We start from the raw sequence: 27,248 nt of genomic DNA, 5'->3' as shown, positions 1-27,248 counted from the left end.
GGACGAGGAATGCCATTCTGACCCCTAAACTGGCAACTGCCCCTCTAATAATACCCCCCATTCAGGGTCCCTTTCTATGGACATTGGGATCCAAAAGGCGCCGAACTGTGCCTGCGTCACGATGGTTGTGCAAAATTCGGCGTTTTTGCATGTCATGTCGTTTCTGTTGCCCAGCAGTCGTCGTTGGCCTAGCTCCATTGGAATCCCCCACAAATTGCCCAATTGAGTATCTCGACGAGCCTCGATTTGGGCAATATGCTTCACGCAATGCAGCAACGACTGAGCAGTTCTCCTCTGTTGAAGGCGGGAGTGTAAACCACGGACGCATTGGTTTCCTGCCTTGTATAGCACTTGACACCAAGAGCAGCTCGTACAATGTCAACCACTGACGTCATCATCAGGATATTTGCCTGACTCTGCAAGACAGACCACGCAGACATAGCAGTACAGGGTAGGCCAGCGTCTCGTACCTCGCGTCGGTGGACACTGGATCGCGACTGGTCTGGAGCATCAACACACTTGACGAACGAACAAAGCCGCCCAAGACGCGGAAACAACGCGCGAATCCACGTCAATCCGCTCCTACTATGAACAAAGGTCTATAGAGGCACGTTGATATGTCACAACCCATGGTACCCTGAACAGAGCTCTATTTCCAACGCGGTCGCAGCGCACGTCGACGCGACACCCCACCAGCCATGGGACTGAGCCCACGAGAGTTGGCGTCGCTACGCAACACACTGGCAGATGCCACGGTCAAGTGCGCAGAACGAGGGCTCTACCAGTCTTCAAAATGGTACGCCCAACAGATTCTGGCTGAGCCTCCTTATGACTGACAATTCCAAGGGCAGCCGAACTGATGAACTCACTCCCCGACTTTGAGGAAGAGGAAACCAATCTAGACCCTCCTGAGGAGCAAATACCGTCGCCGATATACACTCCAAATCTGGACCCGAGCGAAGCAGCATTGGAAGCAAGGCAGCTGCCAAAATATCTGCTGGCCAAGTCCTTCTTCGACTGTCACGAGTACGATCGATGTGCCTCCGTCTTCATACCCGATACGCTGCTTTCGAGCGTGCTGCAATCCAAGCCAGATGGCGCCCCGCCGACACCAAAGGGCAAAGGAAAAGAGAAAGCATCTTCTGCTTCGATATTCTTCTCGTCCCCAAGAGCTCCCCTAATCAGCCAGAAGAGCTTATTCCTGGCATTGTACGCCAAGTTCCTGGCTGGCGAGAAGCGCAAAAATGAAGAGGCGGAAATGGTGATGGGACCCCATGACCACGGTTCCGTGATAAACAAGGAACTCCTCGTGGTCGGCCGCCTGCTGAGCGCTTGGTTTGAAGCAAAGACGCCACAGGATGAGGAGTCGATAAGAGCAGCCTCAAGGGGGGAATTGCCCGATACCCCAGAAAGCCAAGGTTGGCTGGAGTACCTGTGGGTGACTGGCATTTGTGTTTTTGAACATGGGCGGAGCTGACATGAACAGGTACGGCATGGTTCTGGCACGAGAGAAGAGCGAGAACCTGGCAATGAAGTACCTTGTCCGAAGCGTACACAAGTACCAGTTCAACTGGGGCTGCTGGCTTGAGATGACTTCCCTCATCAGTAGGCCTGAGCATGTAAGTGATGCATCTTGGATCAATCAGGAGAATTCTAACAGACGCGGCAGTTGTCTCGAACGGTTGACGCTTGTCCTGAACATCTCACCTCCTACATGTTCCACCTACACTCGTCGTTGGAGCTGTACCAGCAATCACCTGCCCTCGCGCAAAACCTCGACAAGCTGTACTCGATATTTCCGCACTCTCCATTCCTGTTGACGTGCAATGCACTCCTGTCGTACCATTCTAAGGATCTGCTCGCCGCGGAACAGCACTTCAGCCGGCTGCTGGCGTCACACCCACGCAGGCTCGACTCGCTCGATCATTACTCCAACATCCTCTACGTTCTCAACAACCGCCCCAAGCTGGCATTTCTGGCACACCTGTGCTCCAGCGTCGATAAATTCCGACCCGAATCATGCGTTGTGATCGGGAACTACTACTCTCTCATATCGATGCACGAGAAAGCCGTGCAATACTTTCGCCGGGCGCTTACGCTCGACAAATCCTGTCTCTCTGCGTGGACGCTCATGGGGCACGAGTATGTAGAACTGAAGAACACGCATGCCGCCATTGAGTCATACCGTCGGGCTGTCGACGTGAACCGACGGGATTACCGTGCCTGGTATGGGCTGGGCCAGACCTACGAAATGCTAGAGATGCACACGTACTCCCTACATTATTACAAGATGGCCGCGGGGTTACGGCCATGGGACGGGAAGATGTGGATGGCTGTCGGCACGTGCTTGCAGCGCATGGAGAAGGAACGCGAGGCCATCAAGGCGCTCAAGCGAGCATTGTTGGCGGACGCCTACTACGAAACGGGCAGCAGCTTCGGCAGCGGCGGCGAGCTCATGGGCTCCCGGAGCGCAACTGGCCATATGGACCCAGAGATCCTCCTGCAGATAGCGTCACTCTACGACGCACTTGGCGAAGAGGAGGAAGCCAAGTCGTACATGGAGCTCTGCATGAGGCAGGAGGATGGTACTGACGCGGAGGCGGGAGACGCCGTGGCAGAATCGGTCAGGATTCATAACGACTCCCCTCCTGCCTCGGATGACGGTGTCGTTGACGAGGAACAGGGCGGCCGCGAAGGAACAGGCGTCACGGCGGCGACTAGTAAGGCACGTATGTGGCTGGCCAAGTTTGCTATGCGTACGCACGACTATGATACCGCGACAAAGCTCGCAATGGAGCTGTGCCAGGACGGCGTTGAAGTCGAGGAGGCTAAGGCTCTGGTGAGGGAAGTGAGAGCGAGGATGTACGCACTGGAATCTGGATCAGACGGGGCGCGTTAGAAGTGCGCCTCTTTTGCTTCCTCAGACTCTTGAGATGTGAACCGTGCAAGGGGAGGACGGGTTCGCTCATCGGGTTCGCTCAGTAGGGACGGGTGTTATGATATCATGAGTATACGACTTGTTGTAAGTCTGCCGTGGACGGCCTGTAATTCACTATCTGGACTTGGCATAGCAAAGATGGCCTTTTACATCGTTCAAACTCCATCAACATTAAACTATTCTATTTCCTGAACACCAAGCCGACCTGGATATATATCGTAGACTCCCCAATGAAAATTAAGCTATACGCTGTCTTGTCCTCGCCGCTACCATGGCTTACAGGACAAAGTAAGCGGCACCGGCCATGACCAGAGCACCAACGGCAGAAACGGTCTTCTTAACACCGGCGCCAACGGGAATATCAGAGGGGACGGGCACACCGGTAGGGCCGGTGGGCACGTTGGTGGGCTCACTGGGGGTTCCAGGGATAGGGGTGATGTCGATGATGGAGGTCACGGGTGGAGGCTGGATGACGGTGGAAACGCCAGGCTCTTCTCCAGGCTCCTCTCCAGGCTCTCCGGAGACGGTGGTTGTGACAGCTGGAGGGAGGACAGTGGTGATGGTGCAGGGGCAGTCTGGTGACATGTTAGCACCCAAGCTCGTGCAGACGAGAGACGAAGTGCCACTTACTGGTGATGGTGAGGGTAGTCTCTGTGGTAGCGGTGTAGGTGGCGTTCTTGTGGATGAAGGTAGTCGGGCCCTTTCATATCGTCAGTATGATCTGTCTCTTTTCTTCATATCCCGAGAGGGAATACGAACAGGGCAGTAGAGCTCGTAGTCAGTGGTGACAACAGTGACAGTCGCGACGGGGGTCTTGACGTCCTCGACGCCAGTGTTAGCCTGGACAGCAGCGGCGCCAGCGAGGGCGAGAGTGGCAGCGGTGAACTTCATGTTGCAAAGCGAAGGACTCTTCAAGTCCTAGTTGGGTAGCGAAAGTGGGTGAGCTTGATCGAGAGGATACGCAGAAGCAGCTTCAATGGATGTATTTCGAGAAAGGCAGAGGAAGTGAGACAGCAGCGGAGGTGGGATGCCCTCTTTGTAGTCCGCACGGCTGTTCACCTCCTCTCTCTCACACCTGGCATCGCGGCAAGTCTACGATGGGGTGGTACCGTGGTAGTCATGCAAGGCAAGGCAAGGCTTTGCAATGACAGGGCTTGCTGTTGGTCGATGGGGTGATGTCCGTTGAAAGGCCCGGAACGGCAGAGTGTAAACTGAGAGTTTACCAAATTGGGAATATTGAGCAACATACGGTCTGTACAGGTTGGGCTCGCACTTTAGCATTGGACGATGGCGAGATTCAGCAAGGGAGTGCCCAGCCAACCTGGGTCTAGCTGACAGGACGATCGACTCGGCGCCACAGGAGCAGAGGAATTGGCCTACCAGAGCGAAGCCTCGCATGCAGTGTTGTGCCTAAGGGAGGTTAGAGTAGGTAAATAGGCTTTGTTGATTTTAGAGACGGATGGAGACCATCTGCGATACAGTAAAAGACGTTCAAGGTCCAGTCTGCGCGGCCACTGAAGGAGGCCCAAAGAGGAACCAGATGCACGTCGGAACCTGGTTCGGTTGGCGGGGTAAACGTCACAACCCAATTGAGGGTGTTGATGATGCTTGTTGGCTAATGCAGAGGACGCAATACGGCTGTACCATACCTCGTATTCCATCAGCCGCTGTGACCATTTTCAGCTAGTGGTTGATATCGCGCAGATAAGGATAGCCAAGTCGATGCTTATTCGACCAAATGCGGTAGGCATCGCCATCACCACCGCCAAGGCGGCATCGCAGCCAGGGCGTTCGTCTGGCCTGCAGCTTGTTTATGCGGTCAGAGGTCAGAACTCGTCTTTGCTGGCGATAACCGCTGCCGTTTGTGAAAGTTCAGTCCCCGTGCAGAGAATGGCTAGTCAGACTTGTGCCAACTTGCGAGATCGACCTCTCGTCAGCCCAGGATGGCAGGGCTATGTGACTTTATGTCCCGTCTGTCATGGCGCGATCCGCAATTCAGGAACCGGACACGCGCAGTGGACGAGGCACGCGGGCGACTGAAATGCTGACGGGTTGTGGGCGCCACGCCACGGACACGGTTGGTTGGGCCCCAATGGTGCTGTCGTTGAAAAAAGCTGAAGAACAGCGCTTTCGGGAACCAAAGCAGTCGTTATTGAGGATATCGGTCGCTCGGATGTGCAAAAACTTTCGTTGGCAAGCGCACGATCGACTGGCGCTGGTAATGATAAGCGTCAAAGCGCACAGTGACTGAGATGAGACCCTGTGAAGGATCGCTCTGGGAATCTTCAACTCCCGCCGCTTACTACGGTCAACATCGATGCCCAGGATAACGTACCCAGGGGATGCAAACAGTCCGTGTCTGAAGGCCTAGCCATCACACCACCTGGATGTCAGAGCGATGGCAGTCAGCATAGCTCATGATTAACCGCTCCTCGCGACCGTCGTCAGGAAGCCGCCTCGCGAGAGCCGCTAGACCAGGAGATAGATCATCAGTGAGGGAAAAGGAGTGCCATCATGTGTTAGCATGAGCGGTTTGGGCAGAGTACTAGTATGGATGCTGCTCAAGTAAAGTACTCGTTGATGATAATAGGGAAGCGCCTTATTATGCTGTTATCGTGGCATTCGGGTATGTTGCACCTGCCTTCTTTTGGTGCAGCGAGTTGCACCGAATGGCCCACACGTGACGCGCCGCGCCGGAGATTGCGATCTTCTCCCCTCTTCAACGACCACATGACAGTCTGCAGTGTCCCTCAAATACCGCGACGATGTGCCCTCGCTCTTCCATTGTCTCAATCATCTTGAAATCCAACCCAACTGAACGCCCTTGTGTATTTCGCGGGGTTGACCTGCCAGACGCTTCCTCACAACGACGAGCTTCACAAGGTGAAGCCATGCGATCATGGCAGTCCAAACGTGACAAAGATCTCTAGGCACGTCGTCTTCGTTGTGCGTATGAAGTCGCAAAGCTCAATCAACGCGGTCGCGGCGTTGCGAGGTCGACTTGCTTTGCGAAGGTGCACGTGGCGTGAAGGCATCTGCCTTAACAAACAACACGCAGGTCCAGGACAGACTGTGGCCCACACATGCACATGCGTCAGCACATACGGTGCATACCATGTTCATGACTCTGTTGACTGTTGAGCAGGGAGCATGCACTCCTATCTCGACTGGTCGGGTTGTCGCAAGCCATTGCCTCCCGGGCATAGACGTATATAAGGGCCGATCCTAGTCGTCGCCCATTCCTGTCTGCTTCCAACGACAAGATAACCGACTGTTCGCCTTTAGTCAGTCCATGCGTCAATCGCGGTCGGCGGTGCGATTGCTGGGAGTTTGTCACACCACGTTGCGGTCAATGACGGCATCTGAGCTTGCGAAGCTGCCGAGCGGACACCAACAAACTCTATTCATCTCACCGACTAACGATTCATTTGCAAAGGCTTTCCAGCTCACGAAGGTCAGAGCTGTCCACAGCATCTGATCTCAATCGGGGCGGAGACTGCGCGTACTCGATATCCAAACGGTCGGACAGTCGTACTCAGGTGGTATGACCTATGCGCACATGCCGGGGATGCCAACTACAGCCTTAGCTCACCCATCAGCGTAGACTGAGGCGCATGTTGTCGAGAAGCAGGATCGGTCCTTGTTCAATGAAGCAAACCCAAGTATCATGGCAGCTACCTCAACCGAGAATTGCTACCGAGTCGTGGGAAGCAACCTTTGAGGTTGGGGATAAGTGTATCAGCACCGGCTGAACGCTTCCGGCTCCCCATGGCTGTCTGGATGCGACAATCTTCTAGAAGGATTTGGAGAACCTTCGCGCCACCCACTACGAACTGAATCAGTACCACCTCCGGTGCGTAGCTTCTGAAGCCTCATGGCGACGGGAAGTGTTCGAAAGGAAGCAATCGACAGCCGATATACGTCCCCTACGCGCGTCACGACACCTCCCATGATATTGGCCAGCTTCCCACTGCTGGCTTGCCGACTATCTGCCGGACTCAACTCATTCACGGATTCCGCCACAGTGCCAACGGGACCGAATTGTATGTGACAGCACTGTGTCCTTTGACAGGACCCAAGGCGTGGCAGATAATGTTGAGATGGGCGAGACCTCGCCAGAACCATGCAGAACTGTGGAATCACTCAATAGCACCTTTGGCACCCTCCGACCAGAATACATCATGGTGATCGCTCTACTCTGGCAGACCTGCAGCCAAGAAAGGCAAACCACGGTCTCGCCTCCTTTCTGTGAGAAGAGCACTACCTACGTGTCAGAAACGAAAGTCATACTGTGTGTGATTAGCCGGTGAGGTTCCGCAGCGGACGATTCACGACTCTGTTGAACATTGATCCCCTCCATGACCCCGCGCTGCGAGGACTGCGAGTCGGGTCGCCCGACTCTCCAGCCTTGTCGTAGAGTGTTTCCAGTTATCAGCCTCAGACTACACTGGACGGTCTAGTTCGCGACTTCGCGGTCGTTCCTCGACGGTGCTTATTCAAGCTGAATCGCTCCGTCGAAGACGTCAGAGCTGCCAGAAGCAAGGGCTTGGAGAGGATTGGCGCCGCTGTGTGCTCGACACAGTGCAGTCAGGCTTACATAACGTCGATTGACAATCGATCGGCAACAGAGGTGCAGAAGCGCAAAAAAGCAAAAAAAAAAAAAAAAAAACCCCATTTTGCAACAGACCTCACTCAGTCGTCATTGTGAGAGACTCGCAACTGGGAGTCTGGGAACACTGAGTTTGCGCAAATTCTTGCCGACCCGCTCTTCCTGCGTGTCATCAACGATCAATCGCTGGGATCCGCCCCATCTGATGAGGGGAAGGCGGAACATGGCGAAGAGCTGTTTTGACTACGTTAGTCTGCTGCGGGAGTCCTGACACACTTTTGCTCGAGTCCGGCGCCAGGTTGATATCATATCCGACAACGAGAAACAGTCGGCTGGCCAGAGACGTTTAGCTCTTGCGCAGTTGGCGGTTGCGCGGGCTCACTGCGATTGATGCGCTGGCAGAAGCCGCACTGGAGCATCTAAAGAGCCGATCAAGGCCTAACAAGTACTTCGTACTCCATATTACAGGCACAAATGATTCCATTCGAACATCACATCGGGTTGCGCCGTTGCGCCGTTGCCACGCACAGTGGGTTCTGGGCCTTCTGGCAAGTCACTCCGCAGCTCGATTCGGGAGTACTCCGTATTTTGGGGCATTTCCAGGCTCCAGCGCTGACAGTCATTGCTCTGGTTTTGGAATCGACGAGGCCCACCGGGATGCAACTCCCTCTCTTCCTCCACCCGTCTTCAACCAGTCCGTGTGTGTCTACCTGTGGTACGTACCAGCCTGGACAAAGACCACTGCTATTGCCAACTTTATCAAGTTTTTCAACACGTAACTTGGTCTGGAAAAGGGCGAAAGGCGCGCAGCAAGCTGCAGCCTGTCAGGGCGGACCACATGGGCGGGTTGCGTTTGCTGTCAGGCACCAGGCACGGAGATGGACTGCGCACCAATAGGATCGCACCCTCACCAGAGCCAGCGAAGCCAGCATGCAACTAGTAAAAAAACTCGGGAGCCCTTCTTCTGCCAGCCGTGATAGGCCTCTCTGCGGATACCTTTCGAGTCGACCCCTCCCTCCATCACGGACACCAGTCAATCCAAGCTGAGGAATTTTCGTCGCGGCCGACACGCACGCACGCTGCACACCTTGCCTTGGTACGTACTCCCGGAGTCCCGGGTGAGGGTTTTTCTCGCGACATCTGCTTGGTTGGTGAATCGGGACTAGGGTTCCTCTGGTCGAGGCTTAGTCGAAAGTCTGTTTTCCCGCGGCGCACCCTCCTTCGCCGGCCGGCCTGGCGCTGTCGCTGGCGCAGCAGGTTTTGACTTTGACCCTTGTCAGGTACCCGTCTTGCCGTGAGCGATCCCGCCTGGGCGTCGCGTGCTTGGGTTCCCACGCATCCATGCTACCAGCGATTGGCTTTGAGCCTCTTTCATCATGGCCAGGACAGGCGGCCGTCGACCTCATTTTCGATGACGGCGATGAAGAGCAATATGCTATGGTCATCGGCGTCCTTGGACAGCGCACAGAGGGCTCTTGGAAGTGCAATCGACACGTATCGGTAAGAGGCACTGATGGGTGAACATGGAAACATTTCACATGCTGCAGAGAGGCAGGCAGGCGCTGGCTTACACGCTACCGGGGCCTTTCTTTTCCAGGAAGCTGGGCCGTTCTCCTCAACGACAACAAGTCACTGCAGCACCCTCCATTGCCGGACGGATCCACGCACCACCGTGCGCAACAGGCTCCCTGCTCCCTTGCTTGTTAGTGATATTTTTGGCAGGGAACCACAGCACTGGTTTCTGGTCTCGAGTTGAAGTCGGTACGTACCCCGGCACGGCGTGGCATCGGGCACTGACTCTTGTCATGCCCCAGTCAGTCATGTTGCTCCACGTTGGACATCCATCCCGTACTTCCAGAAACTTGCTCCCGGTGTCATTGGAGGGGCCTCCCGCAATCAGCCTTCCCGTGCCCTCCTCCCAAGGGCCTTAAATTTTCTCGTGCACCGGTCCCTGGTGTATAAAGAAGGGCCCCCTTCCTCCCCAAACATTGATCCATCTTCTCATCAAGCTCATCAACAATCCTTCCCTGCCTGTAGATCAGCAGACTTTGAATCACATTCCCTTCCCACTCCTTTGGAAGTCGAGTTCAGTAACGGCCCGGTCCCGTTCTACCTTCATTCACACAATCATCTCTTGGAAGATCATATCACCAGTACTTAACTCTATACACCGAGTCTAAGACACTCCCTTCAACAACCACTTCCAAAAATGCAGTTCACCACCTCCGTCCTCGCTCTCTTGAGCTCTGCTGCCATTGCCAACGCTGGCTTTGTCACCTTCTGGACCCTTGACGATGTCACCCGCACCATCTACTTTACCTCCAACGAGGAGAGGTTCCCCATGGAGCCCGTGACCGTCTCCAGCGCTGAGAAGACCACGGTCGAGTTCGCTGATGGCTACGTCGGCAACTTCTACGCCGTCCCCGAGGGCGATGGCCCCCAGGACGCCATGCTGGGCGAAGTCAAGTTTGGCGGCTGGGGTGAGATGACCTACTTTGACGTCTCCGCCATCGTCAACGCCAACGACAAGAACAACGTCAAGCAGATGTGGCCCGCCGACTCGCAGACCCCCATGTCTGGCTGCGAGGTCTTCCCCTGCGACAACGCCTACTACCTTTGGGATGACGTCCAGACCAAGGTCACCACCGAGGACCACCTCATCACCACCCTTGGTGAGGGCTCCCCTGGCATCCACTTTGCTTAAGCGCCTCGCTACCCCCGCCTGGAAGCCTGGGCTTCTTTCCACTCCTTACCAATACACGCCCCACTTGCGCCGCGCGCATGTCCCGATGACATGATGAGACCATTCGAACAACAAGTACAAGATAAGATACCCCTCGCAGAGTCCTTGCAACGGATCTCGAGGCCATTTGGGAACACACACACGGATAGACATAGATGACACTGGGCCATTGATTCGCCCTGCAGTCCTACACGGCGCTGCAGTCACACCACGCTCTTTACGACACGCTTCATTCCTCTTCACACCGCCTTCCTTTGGACAACACTTCACACATACTTTTCATGAAATAAACTACACTCTGGGCTCACCTGCACTGGTGAAGCTCGAGGGCTGGCTCTCGCTTCATTCTTCACATATTCTTACGCTCTCTTACACTACGAAGTTACGACACAACGCGTTCGAGTACATATTTTATTTCGGGCACACTGCGATGCCATGGACATAGACTTTTGTTTCGCTTTCAGAAAGCTACACTGCGAGACTAGCAGAATGACTATCAATGACAATACAATATTCACAACAAAAAAAACAAAATCATTCGTCCATCCGTGACCGCTGCTTGTGACGAGAAAACTGACTCGTACTGGCTTCAAAGCCCTCTACTGCAAGGGGCGTACGAAGCTAACGCAGGCCACGTCGCTGTCCCTGCCGCAGACATGCGGGCTTTGTTCAGCCGTCAGCCGTCAGCCGGTCTGCCGTGAGCCGGATCGCCCTAGCCAGCGTCGCAATTTTCGCGGATCCACTGTTCCGGTTCGGCGCACACGGTCCGAGATCACAGTATTTCGAGCCTGGCGATACTGTCCCATGAAGACAAGCTCTAGCATGACACTGTTGACTCGAGGTGTGTGGCAGCATCAGTGCTTGCTAGTCACATCGCTCCAGTTTTCTTTTTTCAATAATATCGCACTATCGTTATCGGCGATGAAGCTTCGATGTCTGCTCTTCTCGTGTTCTGAACTCAATCGACACTAGGGCCAAAGTACGTACCAGATTGCATGATAATCGTCAGTTAGTAATAATAAATACAGCATCTGCTGCAGCAGCAGCAGCTGTGTGTCCTCGACCCCGTGTTCATTGTCACACGACGCTTTTCACCCCTCTTTCGTACGATGCGCTGGTCACTGTCGTGTGTGACAAAGTAATAGGCGGCGGAAAGACGTGGCACCATATTCGAGGCCCTGAAGTGAGCTTATATGCATTGCAAATGTCGCGCGCTTTCCGCTTCTATGATTCTAAAAAACAAAACGTGAAACGGCATTCTCATGGCCAGCTTCCCTTGCCGAATCAAGTCATACACACCGCGGTCATACACACCACGTCGTGATAACGAGCGGTGCTGGTCGGTGGTCACAAAGAAGGTCTACGCTAACAGCGTCACCCCCATATTCAACCCCACGGCGGTTGACGCGCGCCAACTCTGTGGTGGCGCTCAACTCTCAACCGTCGTAGTCCCTTGGTCAAGGTCCTTTGTCGCAATCTCTTCCTCAGCAGGATCAGACGAGTCCATGTCAGCCGACGACGACCCCTTTTCCGGCGACTTCTCCTCCTCAGCCGGGGAGGGAAGGGGCTCCGCAGCCTTGACTTCCTTGGTTTTGGCGACGCTGAGTAGGCTCTCGCCAGCATCGCCAAAGCCATCCACCTTGCCTAGCTTGGTTGTAAAGAACTCGACATCGCGTATCATGCTGTTTGTCTATGTTAGCGACCATGACCCAAGGCTTGGCTTGATCACTCACCTCTGATGGCCCTCTTGTGTCTTCGGGTTCGCAGCCTTGAGAGCTGCCCCTAGTTGTTCCTTGTAGCTGCCAAACACGGGTCCCATGATCATGAGGATGGACGTCTCCGGGAGGTGCTTCGTGAGGACCCGGTGTAATGTGCTCGTCTCCTTGCATAGCGTCTCCATGTACGGATGTATGCCATCGACCTGCTTGTCCCACTCGATGCTCCTCATACCCTTTGCGTGGACCGACGCACGCCCGCTCATAATGTCTACCAGCTTCTGGTGGATACTGTCCTGGTGTTCTTGCAGCAGTCTCCGCACCTTGTCAAACTCACCCATGACGGACGACACACCCGCGCCAGAGCCTGCGTGGCGACGCACAAACTCGCGAACATGGGGTATGAGAGTCGAGATAAATGATAGTGCTTGCGCGGCCAATGCCAGGTGTTTCGATGTAATGTTCTTCAACCCAGCAGAACGCGTCGCGCCCGCTCCTAGAATGAGCTGGGTACAGCGTGAGTTGAACAGCTGCAGATAAGCCACCAGTGACGAAGCAATGTCTGTGGTCATAGAAGGGATGCCCGCAATCAAGTGCAGAAATTGCGCGGTGCCCTGCATGCAGAGGATGGCCGACGAAGGGAGCACAAACTTCTCGGAGTCAATGATTGCCGTGCGCCCCTTGTCCTTGCCAGTGCCATTCGGCTCCGTAGAAGCAGCACTACTCTCTCGCTCGGCCTTCTCAATCTCGTGATATGGCACCCATATCTTGGTCCTCTCCGACCACGCCGCCGGGTCTTGGGTACTGGCCTCGAGCAGCTGCCCCAGGAGCTCAGCATTCTCGTCGCTAAAGTCCTTGGCGTTCCACTGATCCGACTCCATCCCCTGTGCAAGCTTCTGCATCTCGGTATCCCTGGTTTTCTGCACAAAGTCCTTGATGTGGCTATTAACCACATTTTTCAGGGCAGTGCCGCTGCGGCCCGAGATGGCCTCACACTCGTTCGCAAAGTAGAGGTTCATCGTGAAATACCGTAGGAAGAAGTCGAGGGGCAGGTTTCCGGCCTGTTCGTTCCTCACTTTGAGTACCTTGACAATCTTGTCAATGGCCACGTCCACCGCTTGCCCTAGCAAATTCGCAACGTCGAGCGTTTTGTGCAGCTCTTCTTGTAATTGGAACCCGCTAAATGGAGGCATGTTTCGATCTAGCCGTGGACTCGATATCGGCGACCTAGAAGGCGGAGACTTGAGCCCATCCCCGTTTGGCGCCGCCGACAGCGAGCTGGCAATGTCGAGGATAACCTTGGTTTGGGTCGTTAGTCTGCGTAGCGTTTCTGTGACGCCCACGTAGATTGTCGCCAACAGTTCTTCGGCCTCGTCTGGACCCAATGCGCGCAGATTTCTCGCAAGAATCGACGATTTTTCTTGGCTTGAGCGAACCCGCCCTCCGCTAGCAGCGGTCGATACCGACATCATGGATTCGTTGTCGTCGTCACTGGAGCTGGGTAACGGCCGTCGAATGAGGTTACGGATCTCCTTTAACGCAATCTCTCGATAGATGATGGCAGCCGCAGCGACATGTTGCGCGCGATCGAGACCTTTGATCGTGGGTGCCAACTGTCGCTTCAGCTCTTCTGTCCCTGTCAGGTAGCTTGGAAAGTTTGATGGCGATCTGGCGTGGCCACCTCTCGCTCTCGAGGCGGCGTGGCTCCATCGGAGTAGTATCTCTGTTGAAGACACCGACTCCATGTGTTTCTTGAGATCGCCTAATAGCACATTGACAAATTGAGCCTCGTACGCCTTGCCCACACGCATTCGCAACGTCATCAAGTCGGCATTGACGCCTTGCAGCGCAGTCGCGCCCCTCAAATCTCGCAGAGTTACATCTTCCGCCAGAATCTGCGAGGTCTCGCGCTCTCCTGCAATTAGGTACTCCAGAGAGTCGATGCTGTCCAGAGCTTTGTCGACCTCGCCTTTCTCGACAAGAGTCTCGCAGTCGGCTACCCCGTCAACGATCAGCCTTAACTGCAAGACAGCGCCATTCAATTGACGCAGATTCTCTTGACGTTGACGCTTCTTGACAATGTCCAAGCCCTGGGTTACAATCTCCTTGTCCAAAGCCTCCAGCTCCAGTCTCAACGCCTTGATGCGCTGTACGGAATCGGCAGCCTCGGAGTGTAGTTCCTTCAATGAACCCAGCGCTGTGAAGAATGTCGTCGAAGCGGTCGATATCGAGTTGATCAGATGCACCTCGATGGTGTCCATGTACCACGAAAGCTTCTCCTGCAGGATCGCATTGGTCGCGAGGGCCTTTCGGGGCGCAGCCGCGTCCCCGTCGAGACTCGTCTTGTTGTCGTTTTCGTTCTGCGATGGTCGAATCACCTCAGACCGTTCGCTCACCACGTCAAACGTTCTCGGATTCTCGAGGTGAAAGTCCTCGTCAAAATATACCGTCGGAATCGTAGACAAGGGCGGCGGTCCTTGGGCAGCTCTTCGTCCGAAACTCGAGCTTGACCTCCGCACCGGGCTAGGCGCCTCGTTCGAATTCAAGGATGATAGCGAGGCCGCGGAACCCTTTCTCGTCATGCTAGAGCGACCACCTGGCCGCAAGAGCCCGTCGCCACCGCTTGCTTCCCCACTCTCGTCATGACGACTACCCTTTCGGCTTGACGATGCCTCAGATTCGCTCTCTTTGATCCGTTTCAACTGTTCATGCAGGGCTCCGAATTGGCTCAGGTATGGCGCGAATTCTTCCGACTCGACATGCTCAATGTTTGTCAAGGTGACAGGCGGAATATCTCGGGTTGTCGGCGGCTTGTGTACGTTAGAGGCTGATGATGTCAAACCGGACAGACCAGTGCGGATTATTGGCGGTTGCAACAAGGTCGAGATAGCTGGGGAGCGTCAGCGCAGTTGGCACTACATGATCGCGAACTGTACCATTCTGCCCAGATTCGTGCATCGCATCCTTGAAACCACTCGAGCTATCGAAAGTCTCACCGACAGAGCGAATAGAGGAAGCTGTCGAGCTCCTCCTGGACGTTGAGCGGCCCCTGCCTCTGCCACAAGTTAGTCTTGAGCGCTCTCGCTAGCGAAGGTGACTTGCGCGTGGGCCGGAAATGGATACTCTGAGCGGCCTCCCGGCGAAGAGGACAGGGCTGCGATGTTTCCTGTCGATTTTGCTCCGGTAGGCGAAGAGAACATGTTTGCGGCGTGGCTCGGGTGTTGGGCTTCGCGATCACAAGTCGCTATATGCCGACATCGACGTTGGCGGCCAGGTTCGCAGGCTATCGAGATATCATTGCTGATAGATGCAGAATTGGGGGAAAGTCGAGTGCGCTCTCACACAATCGGTCAAAGCCTACGGCGACATGCAGAGGTGCTCTATCTTCAATAAGGAGACGTCTCTAGAACTTGTCAAGCTGGAGGTCGTTGTTAGGACCATTCTGCCACCTGCGCCTAGCTTACGACTCGGACGCCAAGCTACAGCTCCTTGCCAGGTCAGGTACGTACCTTACCTCTGTTGTCTGAGCACCATGCAGCCGTGACCGCGGTTTAACCGGATATTTACCACGTGACGCAGACAAAGTCCAGCCAGCACCAAGCCCCACAGGGACTAGCGCGACGCGTTCGTCCTGCAACCACTTAACGCGCCTAGACTAGGGACGCGTTTCCATCGCGGAGATCTGCATCTCCCTGGACTGGGAATCTGGCGAGCCCCTCAACCCCTCTGACAAAGCTCAACTGCAAGCGAACATCGCCTTTGCTCTTCTGAACGTATTTTGGCAATTCGGCATCATGGATCGTGCCTCAGTGTACACGACTCGCACCTGGCAGCCGAGCTTTGAGGAAGACGCCTCTGCCCGCACGGAAATTCAAAATGGCCTCGAAGCCTTCATCCGGGATTTTCGCATCGATAATAACTACATTTATCGGTAAGAGAATCTTCATGCGTCCGCTGGACATACAATGGTCTGACGCGCCGTGTACAGAGACCAATTGAGGGAGAATGCACTCCTCCAACAATACTATTGCGACATCAACATCACAGACCTCATCACATACAGCGAGGACCTCGCGGGCAAGCTCATCTCTGAGCCAACAGAGGTCATCCCCTTGGTGCGTGTGTATACTCCGAAGGCTTCGGGCAACATCTAATGTGTTTTCAGTTCGAAGCAGCATTGCGGAAAGAAACCCACCGGATTCTCTTCCCTCACGAGCCCAAGGCCCAGGTGCCCGCACACCAACTTCTCATTCATTCCGACGCCCAAGATGTATCGATTCGTGATCTCGACTCCGTGAAGATCTCACGCCTTGTCCGCGTGCCTGGCATTGTAATTGGTGCCTCGGTCATGTCCTCCAAGGCCACTGAGCTTCACCTGCAATGTCGGAGTTGTGGTCACCAAACGTCCCTGCCCATACTTGGCGGATTTACAGGCGTCACCCTGCCGAGAACTTGCGGTCGGTCGCGGAAGCCAGGAGACCCGGACACGAACTGCCCCATGGATCCCTATTTCGTTCTACATGAGAAGTCCAAATTCGTCGACCAGCAAATCATCAAGCTGCAGGAAGCTCCGGATCAGGTGCCTGTCGGAGAGTTGCCGCGTCACGTCCTAGTCTCAGCCGATCGATACCTCACAAACCGCGTGGTGCCCGGGTCAAGATGTACCATCATGGGCATTTTCTCCATCTACCAGAGCAAGGGCTCCAAGAATTCATCCACCAGCGGCGCTGTCGCTATCCGCACACCGTATCTCAGAGCCGTGGGCATCACGGGCAATAACGACCAGCGATCTCAGAGAAGTCTGCAGTACACAGACGAGGAAGAGCAGGAGTTCTTGGAGCTTAGCCGGAGGCCTGACCTTTACAACATCATGGCTGACTGCATTGCCCCCTCAATCTACGGCAATCGCGACATCAAGAAGGCCATTCTCTGCCTGTTGCTGGGCGGCTCCAAGAAGATCCTGCCGGACGGGATGAAGCTGCGTGGAGACATCAATGTGCTATTGCTTGGTGATCCAGGTACTGCAAAGTCACAATTACTCAAGTTCGTGGAGAGAGCCGCGCCTACTGCCATCTACACATCCGGAAAGGGTTCGTCCGCAGCTGGTCTGACTGCTTCGGTGCAGCGTGATGCGTCGACCCGTGAGTTCTACCTCGAAGGCGGCGCCATGGTTCTTGCGGATGGTGGCGTCGTGTGTATTGACGAGTTCGACAAGATGAGAGACGAAGACCGCGTGGCCATTCACGAGGCAATGGAGCAGCAAACCATCTCCATTGCCAAAGCTGGTATCACTACGATCCTCAACGCCAGAACATCGGTACTTGCAGCTGCCAACCCTATCTTTGGTCGCTACGACGATATGAAGACCCCGGGCGAAAACATTGATTTCCAGACCACAATCTTGTCCCGTTTTGATATGATCTTTATCGTTCGAGACGAGCACTCCACCGACAAGGACAAGATTATGGCGAGACACGTTCTGGGTCTACACACGAATGAGCAGCGTGAAGAGGAGATTGAAGCGGAGATCTCTGTGGAAAAGATGAAGCGATACTTCACATACTGCAAGACGTGAGTTTCCTTTCCTGTTTCCGAACAATGAATGCTAACCTTTGCCAGTCGCTGTGCTCCCCGTCTCAGCCCGGAAGCTTCAGAGAAGCTGTCATCACACTTTGTTTCCATCCGTCGACAAGTTCACGCCGCGGAAATGGAGGCCAACACCCGCTCGTCTATTCCCATCACCGTCCGTCAGCTCGAGGCTATCATCCGCATCACAGAGTCCCTGGCCAAGTTGACTCTCTCCCCCATTGCTACCGAGGAGCACGTCGACGAGGCTATACGCCTCTTCCTCTGCTCCACCATGGACGCCGTCAACCAAGGTAGCAACCAGGGAAGCCGAGAGCTGAACGACGAGGTCAATAGACTGGAGATGGAGCTGAAGAGGAGGTTGCCGATTGGTTGGAGCACCAGCCAAGCGACATTGAGGAGGGAAATGGTGGAGGGCAAGGGCTTCAGTGAGCAAGCACTAAACAGGGCGTTGAACATTCTGCAGAAAAGAGATACCATCATGTATAGGCATTCGGGAGCGCAGATATACAGGAACGGCGCTTGATAGAACGACGAGGAGATTGTGTAGTCGACGATCCTATGATCGATGTATTGGAATGTGTCGTGATCAACAGCCTTCAGAACCACGGCGAAACAATTGCTATTATAGGGCGAATTCAATTTGAAATGCTTGTTGCTTGCAATCCAGAACGCCTGACGCCGCCCATACCGTGTCCGATGCGCATACGTACTTGTACAGGCGCAGAAGACCCTTGTCATGACAATGATGGATGTCTACCTCTAGCAGTACGTCTCACTCGTGTACCACGGTCCCAACCAGTCTCCCCATTCCTTGCCTTCAAAGTCTTTCCATTCTTCTTCAGACTTATGCAGCCATGCCGAAATAGCACTGGCGGCGGACCATACCTCGCCCGACAGCGAAAGCCAAGTCAATTCAACGCATAAGAAGTTGACCAGCCACGTGAAGTTCGCTCCCTGCATTAAGCCAATGCCCCGAATGCCGTCCACGGGGAGCCCATTGCGGAGGCAGAATGATCGGGCTATAAGACGAAGAGTCATGGCCTCAGCAGGGGCTAGGACGACTCTGATGGCAGAATAGCTAAGAACCTTGGCTGCTAAGACCGAGGGTAAGTTGGACAGCTCTGTGGCTAAATATGTGGGCGCCAAGGGCACTCTGCTGTTCTCCGGCCCCGTGCTAGGTCGGAGTTCGGCTGACCAGAGCCCTTGGGGCAAGTCTGTTGTCTCCGTTGCCTCGACATCGAAGCTGATCAGAGTAGCACTGACAACATCGTGGAGATCGTCGTCACTATCGTATTCATTGTTTATGCCGGCAGATACCGTGCTCTGCCTGCGTGAGAGCACAGGCGGTTCGTTCGGTTCGCCCTCGGGGCTTGCTGGATTATGATCCTCGGCATCACCGGAAGGAGTGGTGGTCACTGCTTCGCTTTCCGCTCCCGGTTGCGCGGCCCGCTCTTCTTGTTCAGGCGGTGTCACTTCTGTCTCCTGAGCCACAGGCGGGGGGAGCGGCTCGATTCCTCTGCCGGCCCTCATAGGGTTTGGTAAGTGAGGAAGTATTGAACCCCAGAAGAAAGGGCGCAGGCTGATCCATAAGCTCTGAATTGCGGCCCACGCCAAAACAGGGGCTGCCGAGATGAACGCACCGCTTACCCATTGCATGATAGCCGAAGGTGTGTATCCAGTCAACGATTGCATCGGCGTAATAGGCGAGTCTTGAGTGAACGGTATGAAGAAACGCCACGTAGGCAGTAGCTGGTATTTGCTGACGAGGCCCAGTCTTTGGTAGATGGCGAATAGTTCCAGATGTATTTGAAGATACTTCCAGCAATATCGAGCCCTGTTCAGTGTCAATCGTATTTTCAGATCAATAACGCCGTAAAGCTCACATCTTCTCCTTGACACCGCTACTGCTTTCCCACGGCGTCCACGGAGGCAGGAAACGGCGTTCGATGTAGTGAGCCAATAAGCTAGAAGGGACACCAGGAAACATATCACGAACAGGCGAAAGATCCCACCTCGAATGCCAGAGTTCGTAGCAAGGGATTTGGGAGAACTTGCTGTAGACCTGCGCAAGACTTAGTTTTGTAAAACTTGGGTGCATCGGATTTGCTAACCAGTAGTCTCTGCCTCAGCCCGGCGACGCCAAACACGCCAACCATTTCGAAGCATCGGTTAGTTGCCCATATCATCCTTTGTCCAAGGTGACTTTCGTATGCGTAATGCTGGCGCTTTTCCTCAAGCTCGGAGGCAGTATGGGGGTTATCGGGCTCAGCAACCCCGACGACCAGCATAACTTCATTATGAGCTCTGACAATGTCGCGGTTGATGCGCTTCGTCTCAGGGTTGATATGGCGACCTCGCGAGTCATACTGCTGGTTGGGCGTATTTGGATCAACCTCGCCTTCACCTGAGACAACATCCTGATCATACGGCGAACGGCCCTGGGGTCGCGTCAGCGCATCAAGCTCACTTGCGCATCGCGCATCGCACAGCGGAACTCACCAGCGCCTGGGCCGTCAGAGGGCCTTGTATGCCCATTTCAAGATGAGATCAAGACCGTTATTTCAATTCCTGATGATGAAAGCATGATCGTTCTGGATACTACGAACACATCCGGACTCTTTCACGATGGTGAGGCTGCCAGATGGAAAGTGCTGAGTCATCCGCGGCACGTTTCCGCGCGCGCGGAAGGCGCAACTCAATTTGGGGAAAAAGTTTCCAGACTTGAGTATCACCACCGGCGAATTTTCAAACGACGCAAACGCCAGGGCGTGTCGAACGACAAACATGGCCAGTAAAACTCCTCTGAAGACGACATTCGATGTCGATCGAGTACTGAGGCCGATATTCACCGGAGGCTCTGTCTCAATCGACAACAATGCCAAAATCTTAGCGACCACCATTGGCGAAGATGCGATTCTCACTGAGCCCGCCACTGGCAAGCACTTGGCGCAAATTGAGGGCGATGGAGAAACGATATCAACGCTCACACTGACACCCTCGGGCTCACACCTCATCGTTTGCTCGAGGTCTCTATCCATGCGGATATTCGCTTTGAAGCGCGCATCGGACGATACTCTGGAGCCCACGTTGTTGCGCACGTTGAAGCCGCACGGTACCCCAGTGGTGGTGCTTGCTGTCGATCGCACGAGCACGTTACTAGCGACCGGTGGTACAGATGGAGGCATCAAGGTCTGGGATATTGCAGGCGGGTTTGTCACACACACGTTTCGTGGCCCGTCCGTACTAGTTTCTGCACTGCGATTCTTTGACGTTGCTGGGCGCGCTGAGCAGACCTCAAAGAAGGGGAAGACGAAGAAGGGCGGCCGCAAGGAGGCTGTTGCGCAAGATGACGACGTCGAATCAGAAACGACACACTTCAGGCTCGTGTCTGGTAGTCAGGACGGCAAAGTCAAAGTGTGGGACCTTAACAAACGGAGCTGCATCGCCAACCTCGACTCGCACGTGTCCGACGTACAGGCCCTTGACTATTCCCCGGAACAGCAGGCTATTGTGTCTGCTAGCAGAGACAAGACGATCATTTGGTGGGATGCCAAGTCGTGGAAGATTCGCAGGGTTGTCCCGTGTCTGGAGCTGGTCGAGGGTGCCGGTTTCGTCGACAATGGTGAGCTGACATGGTCCGCTGGCGCGAATGGATGCTTGCGCATCTGGGAGACGGATAGTGGAAAGGAACTGAGTGGAAAGCAGCCGGCCAGGAGCGAGGAAGAGGCATTCATCACAGGCATCTATCGCCCTGGTATGCCCTTCATTCTGTGCGTGCAGGTCGACCACACGCTGTCCCTTTTCCAGCTGCCCAAGAAAACCGACGCTTCCACACTCACACAGATCGACCCCATGCGAAGGATATCCGGAACCCATGACGAGATCATCGACATGGCCTATTTGTTGCCCGATCGGTCACTCATGGCACTGGCTACCAATTCGGAAGATGTGCGCATAGTGTCAGTGTCCGAATCGTCGACAACAGAGGTGAATCCCTGGGCACCCTCATCAGCGTCGCATTTTGGTCAGGATATTGCGCTCCTCAAGGGTCACGATGAGATCGTCATTACCCTCGATGTGGACTGGTCTGGGCACTGGATAGCGACCGGAGCGAAGGACAACACCGCCAAGGTCTGGCGTGTGGACTCGGATAACAAGTCCTACACGTGCTGGGCGACATTCTCGGGCCATGCTGAGTCGCTAGGCGCCGTCGCGCTGCCCAAGGCCATGCCTGCAGAGTCAACAGCCGCGCGTACTGACCCTCTTAACCACCCTCCAGCCTTCCTCATCACCGGTTCGCAAGATCAGACCATCAAGAAGTGGGAAATTCCCCGACAGCGCCAGGAGAAGGGTCAGAAGACCGCGATGCGATCCGCCTTCACCCGCAAAGCACACGACAAGGACATCAACGCCATCGCTGTGCAAAACACAGGGGTTCTGTTTGCGTCAGCCTCGCAGGACAAGACGGTAAAGATCTGGTCAACAGCAGAAGGCGAGGTCCAAGGCATTTTGCGCGGGCATAAGCGCGGTGTCTGGTCCGTGCAGTTCTCGCCGTCCAATATGCCCGTTATTCAGGGCGACGATGGGCCAGTGACGAGCAAAGGGCTGATTCTGACCGGAAGCGGCGACAAGACAGTCAAGCTCTGGAGCCTGTCTGACTTCACCTGCCTTAGGACGTTCGAGGGGCACTCGAACAGTGTTTTGAAGGTTGCCTGGCTGAAGATGCCCGTCAACAACGACAAGAGCAAAAGGCCAGTGCAGTTTGTCAGTGCCGGCGGCGATGGTCTGGTCAAGGTATGGGATGCCAACTCGGGGGAGACCGAATGCACGTTGGATAATCACGAGGACCGTGTCTGGGCCATAACTGTCCAACCCGACACCAACGCCATCGTCTCGGGCAGTGGTGATTCCACAGTGACCTTTTGGAAAGACACCAGTACAGAGACACAAGCAGCTGCCTCGCAAAAGGCTCTCGAGCTGGTGGAGCAGGAGCAAGAGTTGCAGAACCACATGAACGCAGGTTCTTACCGCGAAGCCATCGCGCTGGCGTTGCAGCTCAATCACCCAGGCCGTCTGCTGTCGTTGTTTACCTCTGTCACGACGAAGATCCCACCGGAAGAGGGTAGCTTGACGGGCGTCAAGGCTGTCGATGAAGTGCTGGCTACATTGTCAGACGAGCAGATCTTCCTCCTTTTGCTACGCTTGCGCGACTGGAACACCAATGCACGCACGGCGCCCGTTGCTCAGAAAATCCTCTGGACGTTAGTCCGCAGCTACCCAGCTTCCAAGTTCTCTAGCTTGTCCGTCAGGGGTGCGCGTGGTCAGCAGAGCCTCAAGGATGTCCTGCAAGCATTGAAAGTATACACTGAGAGACACTACAAGCGCTTGGAGGAACTCGTAGACGAGAGTTACCTGGTGGAATATACCCTGCAGGAAATGGATAGTCTTGCGCCGGCGCTGGAGGATGGAGAAGATGCATTGATGCAAGAGGCTAGGCAGGACACCATCATGGCTGGCTAGACAGATAGAATGTTGCTGAAACGGAAATTTCACGTGCAGTAACACATCTTCGATACATTCCAAATGGCGAATCAACCGTAATTACTCCCTCAGTTCAGTAGACGAAGTTCACAAATTAAAGTAGCAAGCTTGCCCCGAGATTTGGCGTTGAAAGGCGTGCCCCACAGCGATGACGATCCAATATTTTCTTCAGTCTTGCCGTTCGCAATCATCCATCAACTGCTTCGTCAATCCCGCCAGCAGCCGAACCTTACCTTGCGCAAATATCATATTACGAAGCTTGTCGATTGAGTGGAAAATATGGCTAAGCGCCATGCCTTCGAGGCGCTCGAAGACCTCAGCGGCGTCGCGTCACCCGCGTCCAAACGTTCGCGATTCGACGACCTAGACTCGCCTCTCGACGGCCCGACACCGAAGGAAGACAAACCGACCAACGGCGCGTCAAAGGGGGAAGATGACGAAGAAAATGAGCTCGACGACGAGCTATCAGCGCCGGCACCCGTTCGCCAAGCTGCACCGACAGACGGCTACGCAGACCTCTACCTAGACACAATCCACCGCCAGGTTCTGGACTTTGACTTTGAGAAGCTTTGTTCGATATCGCTATCCAACATCAATGTGTATGCCTGCCTCGTCTGCGGCAAGTATTTCCAAGGACGAGGACCAAAGAGTTACGCGTACATCCACTCCCTGGATGAAGATCACCACGTCTACATCAACCTCGAAACACAGCGAGTCTTTGTCCTGCCCGAAGGATACGAGGTCAAGAGCAAAGCCCTTGATGACATCAAATATGTCGCCGATCCCACATACACAAAGGAAGACGCGCGAGATCTCGACCGCGTCTCCAAGACGAGTCGCACCCTCGATGGAAAGGAGTATAGTCCAGGGTTCGTGGGCATGAACAATATCAAGGAGAACGACTATCTCAACGTCGTGGTACAAGCACTTTCGCATGTCGCGCCTCTGCGGAATTACTTCTTACTGGAGAATTTCTCTTCTAAAACAGAGCTCGTCAGGCGCTGCAGCATCCTCTTTCGCAAAATCTGGAATCCGCGGGCCTTCAAGGCGCACGTCTCCCCCCACGAGCTGCTCCAGGAGGTGTCCCTCCGATCCAACAAAAAGTTCACCCTGACGGCACAGTCCGATCCGGTGGACTTTCTCTCGTGGTTCTTGAACAACCTGCATCTCGGTCTCGGTGGCTCGAAAACCAAACCTGGGTCGTCCATGATCCAGCGGACATTCCAAGGGAAACTCAAGGTCGAATCACAGACAATCACCGCAAGAGCGGATGTGGGCGACAGGCTGCGATTCGAGGAGGCTGCCGACGTCAAAGTCGACGTTGCGCGGTTCATGTTTCTCACTCTCGACCTCCCGTCGGCGCCGCTATTCCAGGATGAGCTCGAAAAGAACATCATCCCCCAAGTGCCCCTGACCACCATTTTAAGTAAGTACGACGGGCGGAGTGCACAGGAACATCACGCCCAGAGGAAACGATATCGCCTGCTACATCCGCTCCCGCCCTACCTCGTCTTCCATGTGAAGCGCTTCTCGCAAAATAAGTTCATCTCGGAACGGAACCCTACTATTGTCACATTCGATGCCAGGAACCTCGACATGTCGCCCTACGTGGAACCCAATCCGGCCGAACATCCGCCGGGCGAGCCAATATGGTACGACCTCGTGGCAAACATTGTGCACGAGGCCGTCCGGACGCGCGAGGATGTCGCGGACACAGGCGAGGAGAGGAAGACGTGGAAAGTCCAGCTCAAGGACAAGGCAACGGGCGAGTGGGTCATGGCGCAGGATCTCTACGTGGACAAGGTACAGAGGGAACTGCTATACCTAGGAGAGACATATCTCCAAGTCTGGGAGAGAAGAAGAGACAGCAAGGGGAAAGACAAAAGCCTAGTTTAGGATGCTGGACGGCGAACAAATGTTTCAACCAATGTCAATTGGACACGAGGAAGTCATATCTTCGAGTATGCATCAAACCGCTGTATCGCCGTGCCTCCGTGTCAATGCGCTACTGAAACACCCATTTAGCACCTTATACCAAATCAAACCAGGTCTTCTTCTCAGACCTTTCATCCCAGCAATGCATGCATGCAAAATCATACGCCGCCCTACAATGACCTGACAATGAATGCGTGCCAACGGTACAGGAAGGGTGGCGTGCAAATCTCGAGATGCACGAGACCAGTAGTATACAATGATCAAGCAAAAAAACAAAAACAAAAAAAAAAACAAGGTCGCGCGTGAGGGTGATTGCAGGCGTTGGAAAGGAGGACCTTTAGAGGAAGCTCCTTTCGTGGAGGTGGAGAGCGCGGATGGGCTCGGCCTAGTTCATCTCACTTCTCGCAGGCCGCTTCTCAGGGTTGGCCTCTCTGGCCTTCTGATTCTCACGGCGCTGCTCGTCGAGGGCTGTGCGTTGTTGGATGCTCGAGTCGTGACTTCGAAACTCGACGCGCGTGTTGGCGGGCAGCTTGAGAATGTGCTTCATGAGTTCGCTGGATGGGTCAGTCAGTTTGTGCATCATGCCAACCATGCACATGGGCGGCTTACCGAATCTTGAGCACGCGGCCACCGTCCGTCTTGGTCCAGATACTCAAAATATCTTCGCCATTTCGGACACTGAGCACGGCGCCGCATACGTCCTCGCCCGCCTCGAAGAACTGATCGCCAATGAGCGCCAAGAGGAGGTCTTCCCAGTAACGATCAGCCACACCCTTCTTCAGCCTCACCACCCACTTGCCACCTTTCTTGTTGACATCGTCCTCCCAAATCGGCCGGATATCCTTTTTGAAGAGATGATAATCCGATACCACGGGCAGCGTCGAAGGGCGCTTCAGGTGCTCATATACATCCCAAAACTCTTCCGCCGCTCGAACCGTTGCAATAGGATGCAACGTATGCTCATATTCAATGTACCCATGCGCCTTGGAGATGGGTGGACGATACCAGAAGGTCCATGAATCTATGAGCAGATGTAAAGTGGGCACTGTACCGTCGAGAGATCTAGCCTCAGAGATCGAGGCCATGCTGGGAGTCTTGCCGATTGGCTTGGCGTCTTTTACGACGCCGGGCTTGGGTGCCGCCGTGCCCATGGCCGTGTCGAAAGGATTACCTCCGGACTTGGGCGTCTTCGCAGAGCCAAAGGAAGCAAATGCGCCTGAGCCCAGGCCAAAAGCGCTGGATGCGCCCGTTGGCGAGGTCAGCCCTCCACCAGGTGTTGTAGCACTGAGGGGCCCCGGGCGCAGGGACGATGCATTGTCGCCGCCCGCGCGCTTGGCAAAAGATGCGTTGCGGGAAGAGGATGGTTCGTTGGAGGCGCCGTTGGGACCAGAATTTGTGGTCAGTGAGAGTTTACCGGTGCTAGCAAAAGGTCAGCCACGGAAAGAAACGGCTGACAAGGACGCCGCTTACTTTGCTCGACGGGTCCATAAATTATCCATGAAGGCGAGTGGCTGGTCCTCAGAGGAGATATAGAGGTATTGCTATTACGGTACGGGCGGCAGGTCAGGTGGTTGTCACGGCGAGAGAACGGCTAGCGAAGGTTCTTCTTGATGCTGTATTTTCCGGAGGGGTATCGAACAGGTCTGTGGTAACGTCGTGCCCCGGGGCTGTCGCGAGATTAAGAAATATCGTGCTTGTTGATACACACGTCGCGTGGACGAGGAACGGGCGTTGTGGTCTGGTAGGAGTAGAGGGGGCGTTTGCAATGAATAGGCGGACGCTTGACGATGGGATTTTCTATCGCTTTTCCAAAAGCTGGCGTTGCGCTCTCTTGATACAAATAAGCTGGTAGATGAATTATACGGGCGGTGGCGTGGTGAGTTCGAGCGTTCGTGTGAATAGTTGAGTGTCGAGAGTCGAGTTGCTAGACAGAGAGGTGATGATGATGATGTTGATGGTGGTCGAATGCTTGGTTGGATGGAAATGGTGGTGTGGGTGGACTGATTCGGAAGGACGTTGGACGTTCTTGGGTCACAGTGCTGCAGGTGTTGGAGAATTGGGGCCTTTGGTGAGAGGAGGTGGACTCTGTTGCAAAATTCAGCCACTTTGCAATTGGATTCGGCCTCAGAACTTTGGCGAGGGCGCCAGTCATGGCAGCCCAAATTTGTTCAAAAGACC

At 54.7% G+C, this 27,248-nt stretch overlaps 9 protein-coding genes across 9 annotated transcripts; 5 read left to right on the top strand and 4 right to left on the bottom strand.

The window, feature by feature from the left end:
* Positions 1-698: 698 nt before the first annotated feature.
* J7T54_002188 (uncharacterized protein) lies at positions 699-2,899 on the top strand (the record flags this gene model as incomplete). Its single annotated transcript, XM_051504799.1, has 4 exons — positions 699-796; positions 847-1,434; positions 1,487-1,619; positions 1,670-2,899. 4 exons carry the CDS (start codon positions 699-701, stop codon positions 2,897-2,899), a joined length of 2,049 nt encoding a protein of 682 aa, XP_051363882.1.
* Positions 2,900-3,214: 315 nt separating this feature from the next.
* J7T54_002187 (uncharacterized protein) lies at positions 3,215-3,829 on the bottom strand (the record flags this gene model as incomplete). The annotated part of the gene is made up of 3 exons (XM_051504798.1): positions 3,215-3,513; positions 3,569-3,638; positions 3,698-3,829. The coding sequence occupies 3 exons, from the start codon at positions 3,827-3,829 to the stop codon at positions 3,215-3,217; spliced, it is 501 nt and encodes a 166-aa protein (XP_051363881.1).
* A 5,927-nt stretch (positions 3,830-9,756) lies between these two features.
* On the top strand, positions 9,757-10,251 carry J7T54_002186 (uncharacterized protein; the record flags this gene model as incomplete). The annotated part of the gene is made up of 1 exon (XM_051504797.1): positions 9,757-10,251. One exon carries the CDS (start codon positions 9,757-9,759, stop codon positions 10,249-10,251), a length of 495 nt encoding a protein of 164 aa, XP_051363880.1.
* A 1,468-nt stretch (positions 10,252-11,719) lies between these two features.
* Positions 11,720-15,205, bottom strand: J7T54_002185 (Vacuolar protein sorting-associated protein-like protein; the record flags this gene model as incomplete). Its single annotated transcript, XM_051504796.1, has 4 exons — positions 11,720-11,972; positions 12,024-14,895; positions 15,006-15,054; positions 15,104-15,205. 4 exons carry the CDS (start codon positions 15,203-15,205, stop codon positions 11,720-11,722), a joined length of 3,276 nt encoding a protein of 1,091 aa, XP_051363879.1.
* Positions 15,206-15,372: 167 nt separating this feature from the next.
* Positions 15,373-18,117, top strand: J7T54_002184 (DNA replication licensing factor-like protein; the record flags this gene model as incomplete). Its single annotated transcript, XM_051504795.1, has 5 exons — positions 15,373-15,435; positions 15,665-15,936; positions 15,994-16,120; positions 16,171-17,576; positions 17,625-18,117. The coding sequence occupies 5 exons, from the start codon at positions 15,373-15,375 to the stop codon at positions 18,115-18,117; spliced, it is 2,361 nt and encodes a 786-aa protein (XP_051363878.1).
* Positions 18,118-18,353: 236 nt separating this feature from the next.
* Positions 18,354-20,129, bottom strand: J7T54_002183 (uncharacterized protein; the record flags this gene model as incomplete). The annotated part of the gene is made up of 5 exons (XM_051504793.1): positions 18,354-19,076; positions 19,242-19,428; positions 19,478-19,558; positions 19,683-20,032; positions 20,094-20,129. The coding sequence occupies 5 exons, from the start codon at positions 20,127-20,129 to the stop codon at positions 18,354-18,356; spliced, it is 1,377 nt and encodes a 458-aa protein (XP_051363877.1).
* Positions 20,130-20,378: 249 nt separating this feature from the next.
* On the top strand, positions 20,379-23,114 carry J7T54_002182 (U3 small nucleolar RNA-associated protein-like protein; the record flags this gene model as incomplete). Its single annotated transcript, XM_051504792.1, has 1 exon — positions 20,379-23,114. The coding sequence occupies one exon, from the start codon at positions 20,379-20,381 to the stop codon at positions 23,112-23,114; it is 2,736 nt and encodes a 911-aa protein (XP_051363876.1).
* Positions 23,115-23,414: 300 nt separating this feature from the next.
* J7T54_002181 (uncharacterized protein) lies at positions 23,415-25,031 on the top strand (the record flags this gene model as incomplete). The annotated part of the gene is made up of 1 exon (XM_051504791.1): positions 23,415-25,031. One exon carries the CDS (start codon positions 23,415-23,417, stop codon positions 25,029-25,031), a length of 1,617 nt encoding a protein of 538 aa, XP_051363875.1.
* A 424-nt stretch (positions 25,032-25,455) lies between these two features.
* Positions 25,456-26,569, bottom strand: J7T54_002180 (Eukaryotic translation initiation factor 4E type-like protein; the record flags this gene model as incomplete). The annotated part of the gene is made up of 3 exons (XM_051504790.1): positions 25,456-25,624; positions 25,680-26,489; positions 26,541-26,569. The coding sequence occupies 3 exons, from the start codon at positions 26,567-26,569 to the stop codon at positions 25,456-25,458; spliced, it is 1,008 nt and encodes a 335-aa protein (XP_051363874.1).
* Between the last annotated feature and the right edge of the window lie 679 nt (positions 26,570-27,248).

This window comes from Emericellopsis cladophorae (assembly GCF_022114955.1).
Source record: "Emericellopsis cladophorae strain MUM 19.33 chromosome Unknown NODE_10_length_638493_cov_120_236322, whole genome shotgun sequence".
Lineage (NCBI taxonomy): Eukaryota > Fungi > Ascomycota > Sordariomycetes > Hypocreales > Bionectriaceae > Emericellopsis > Emericellopsis cladophorae.
Note: the sequence above shows the minus strand (reverse complement) of the source record. Positions and strands in the feature narration are given on the sequence as shown.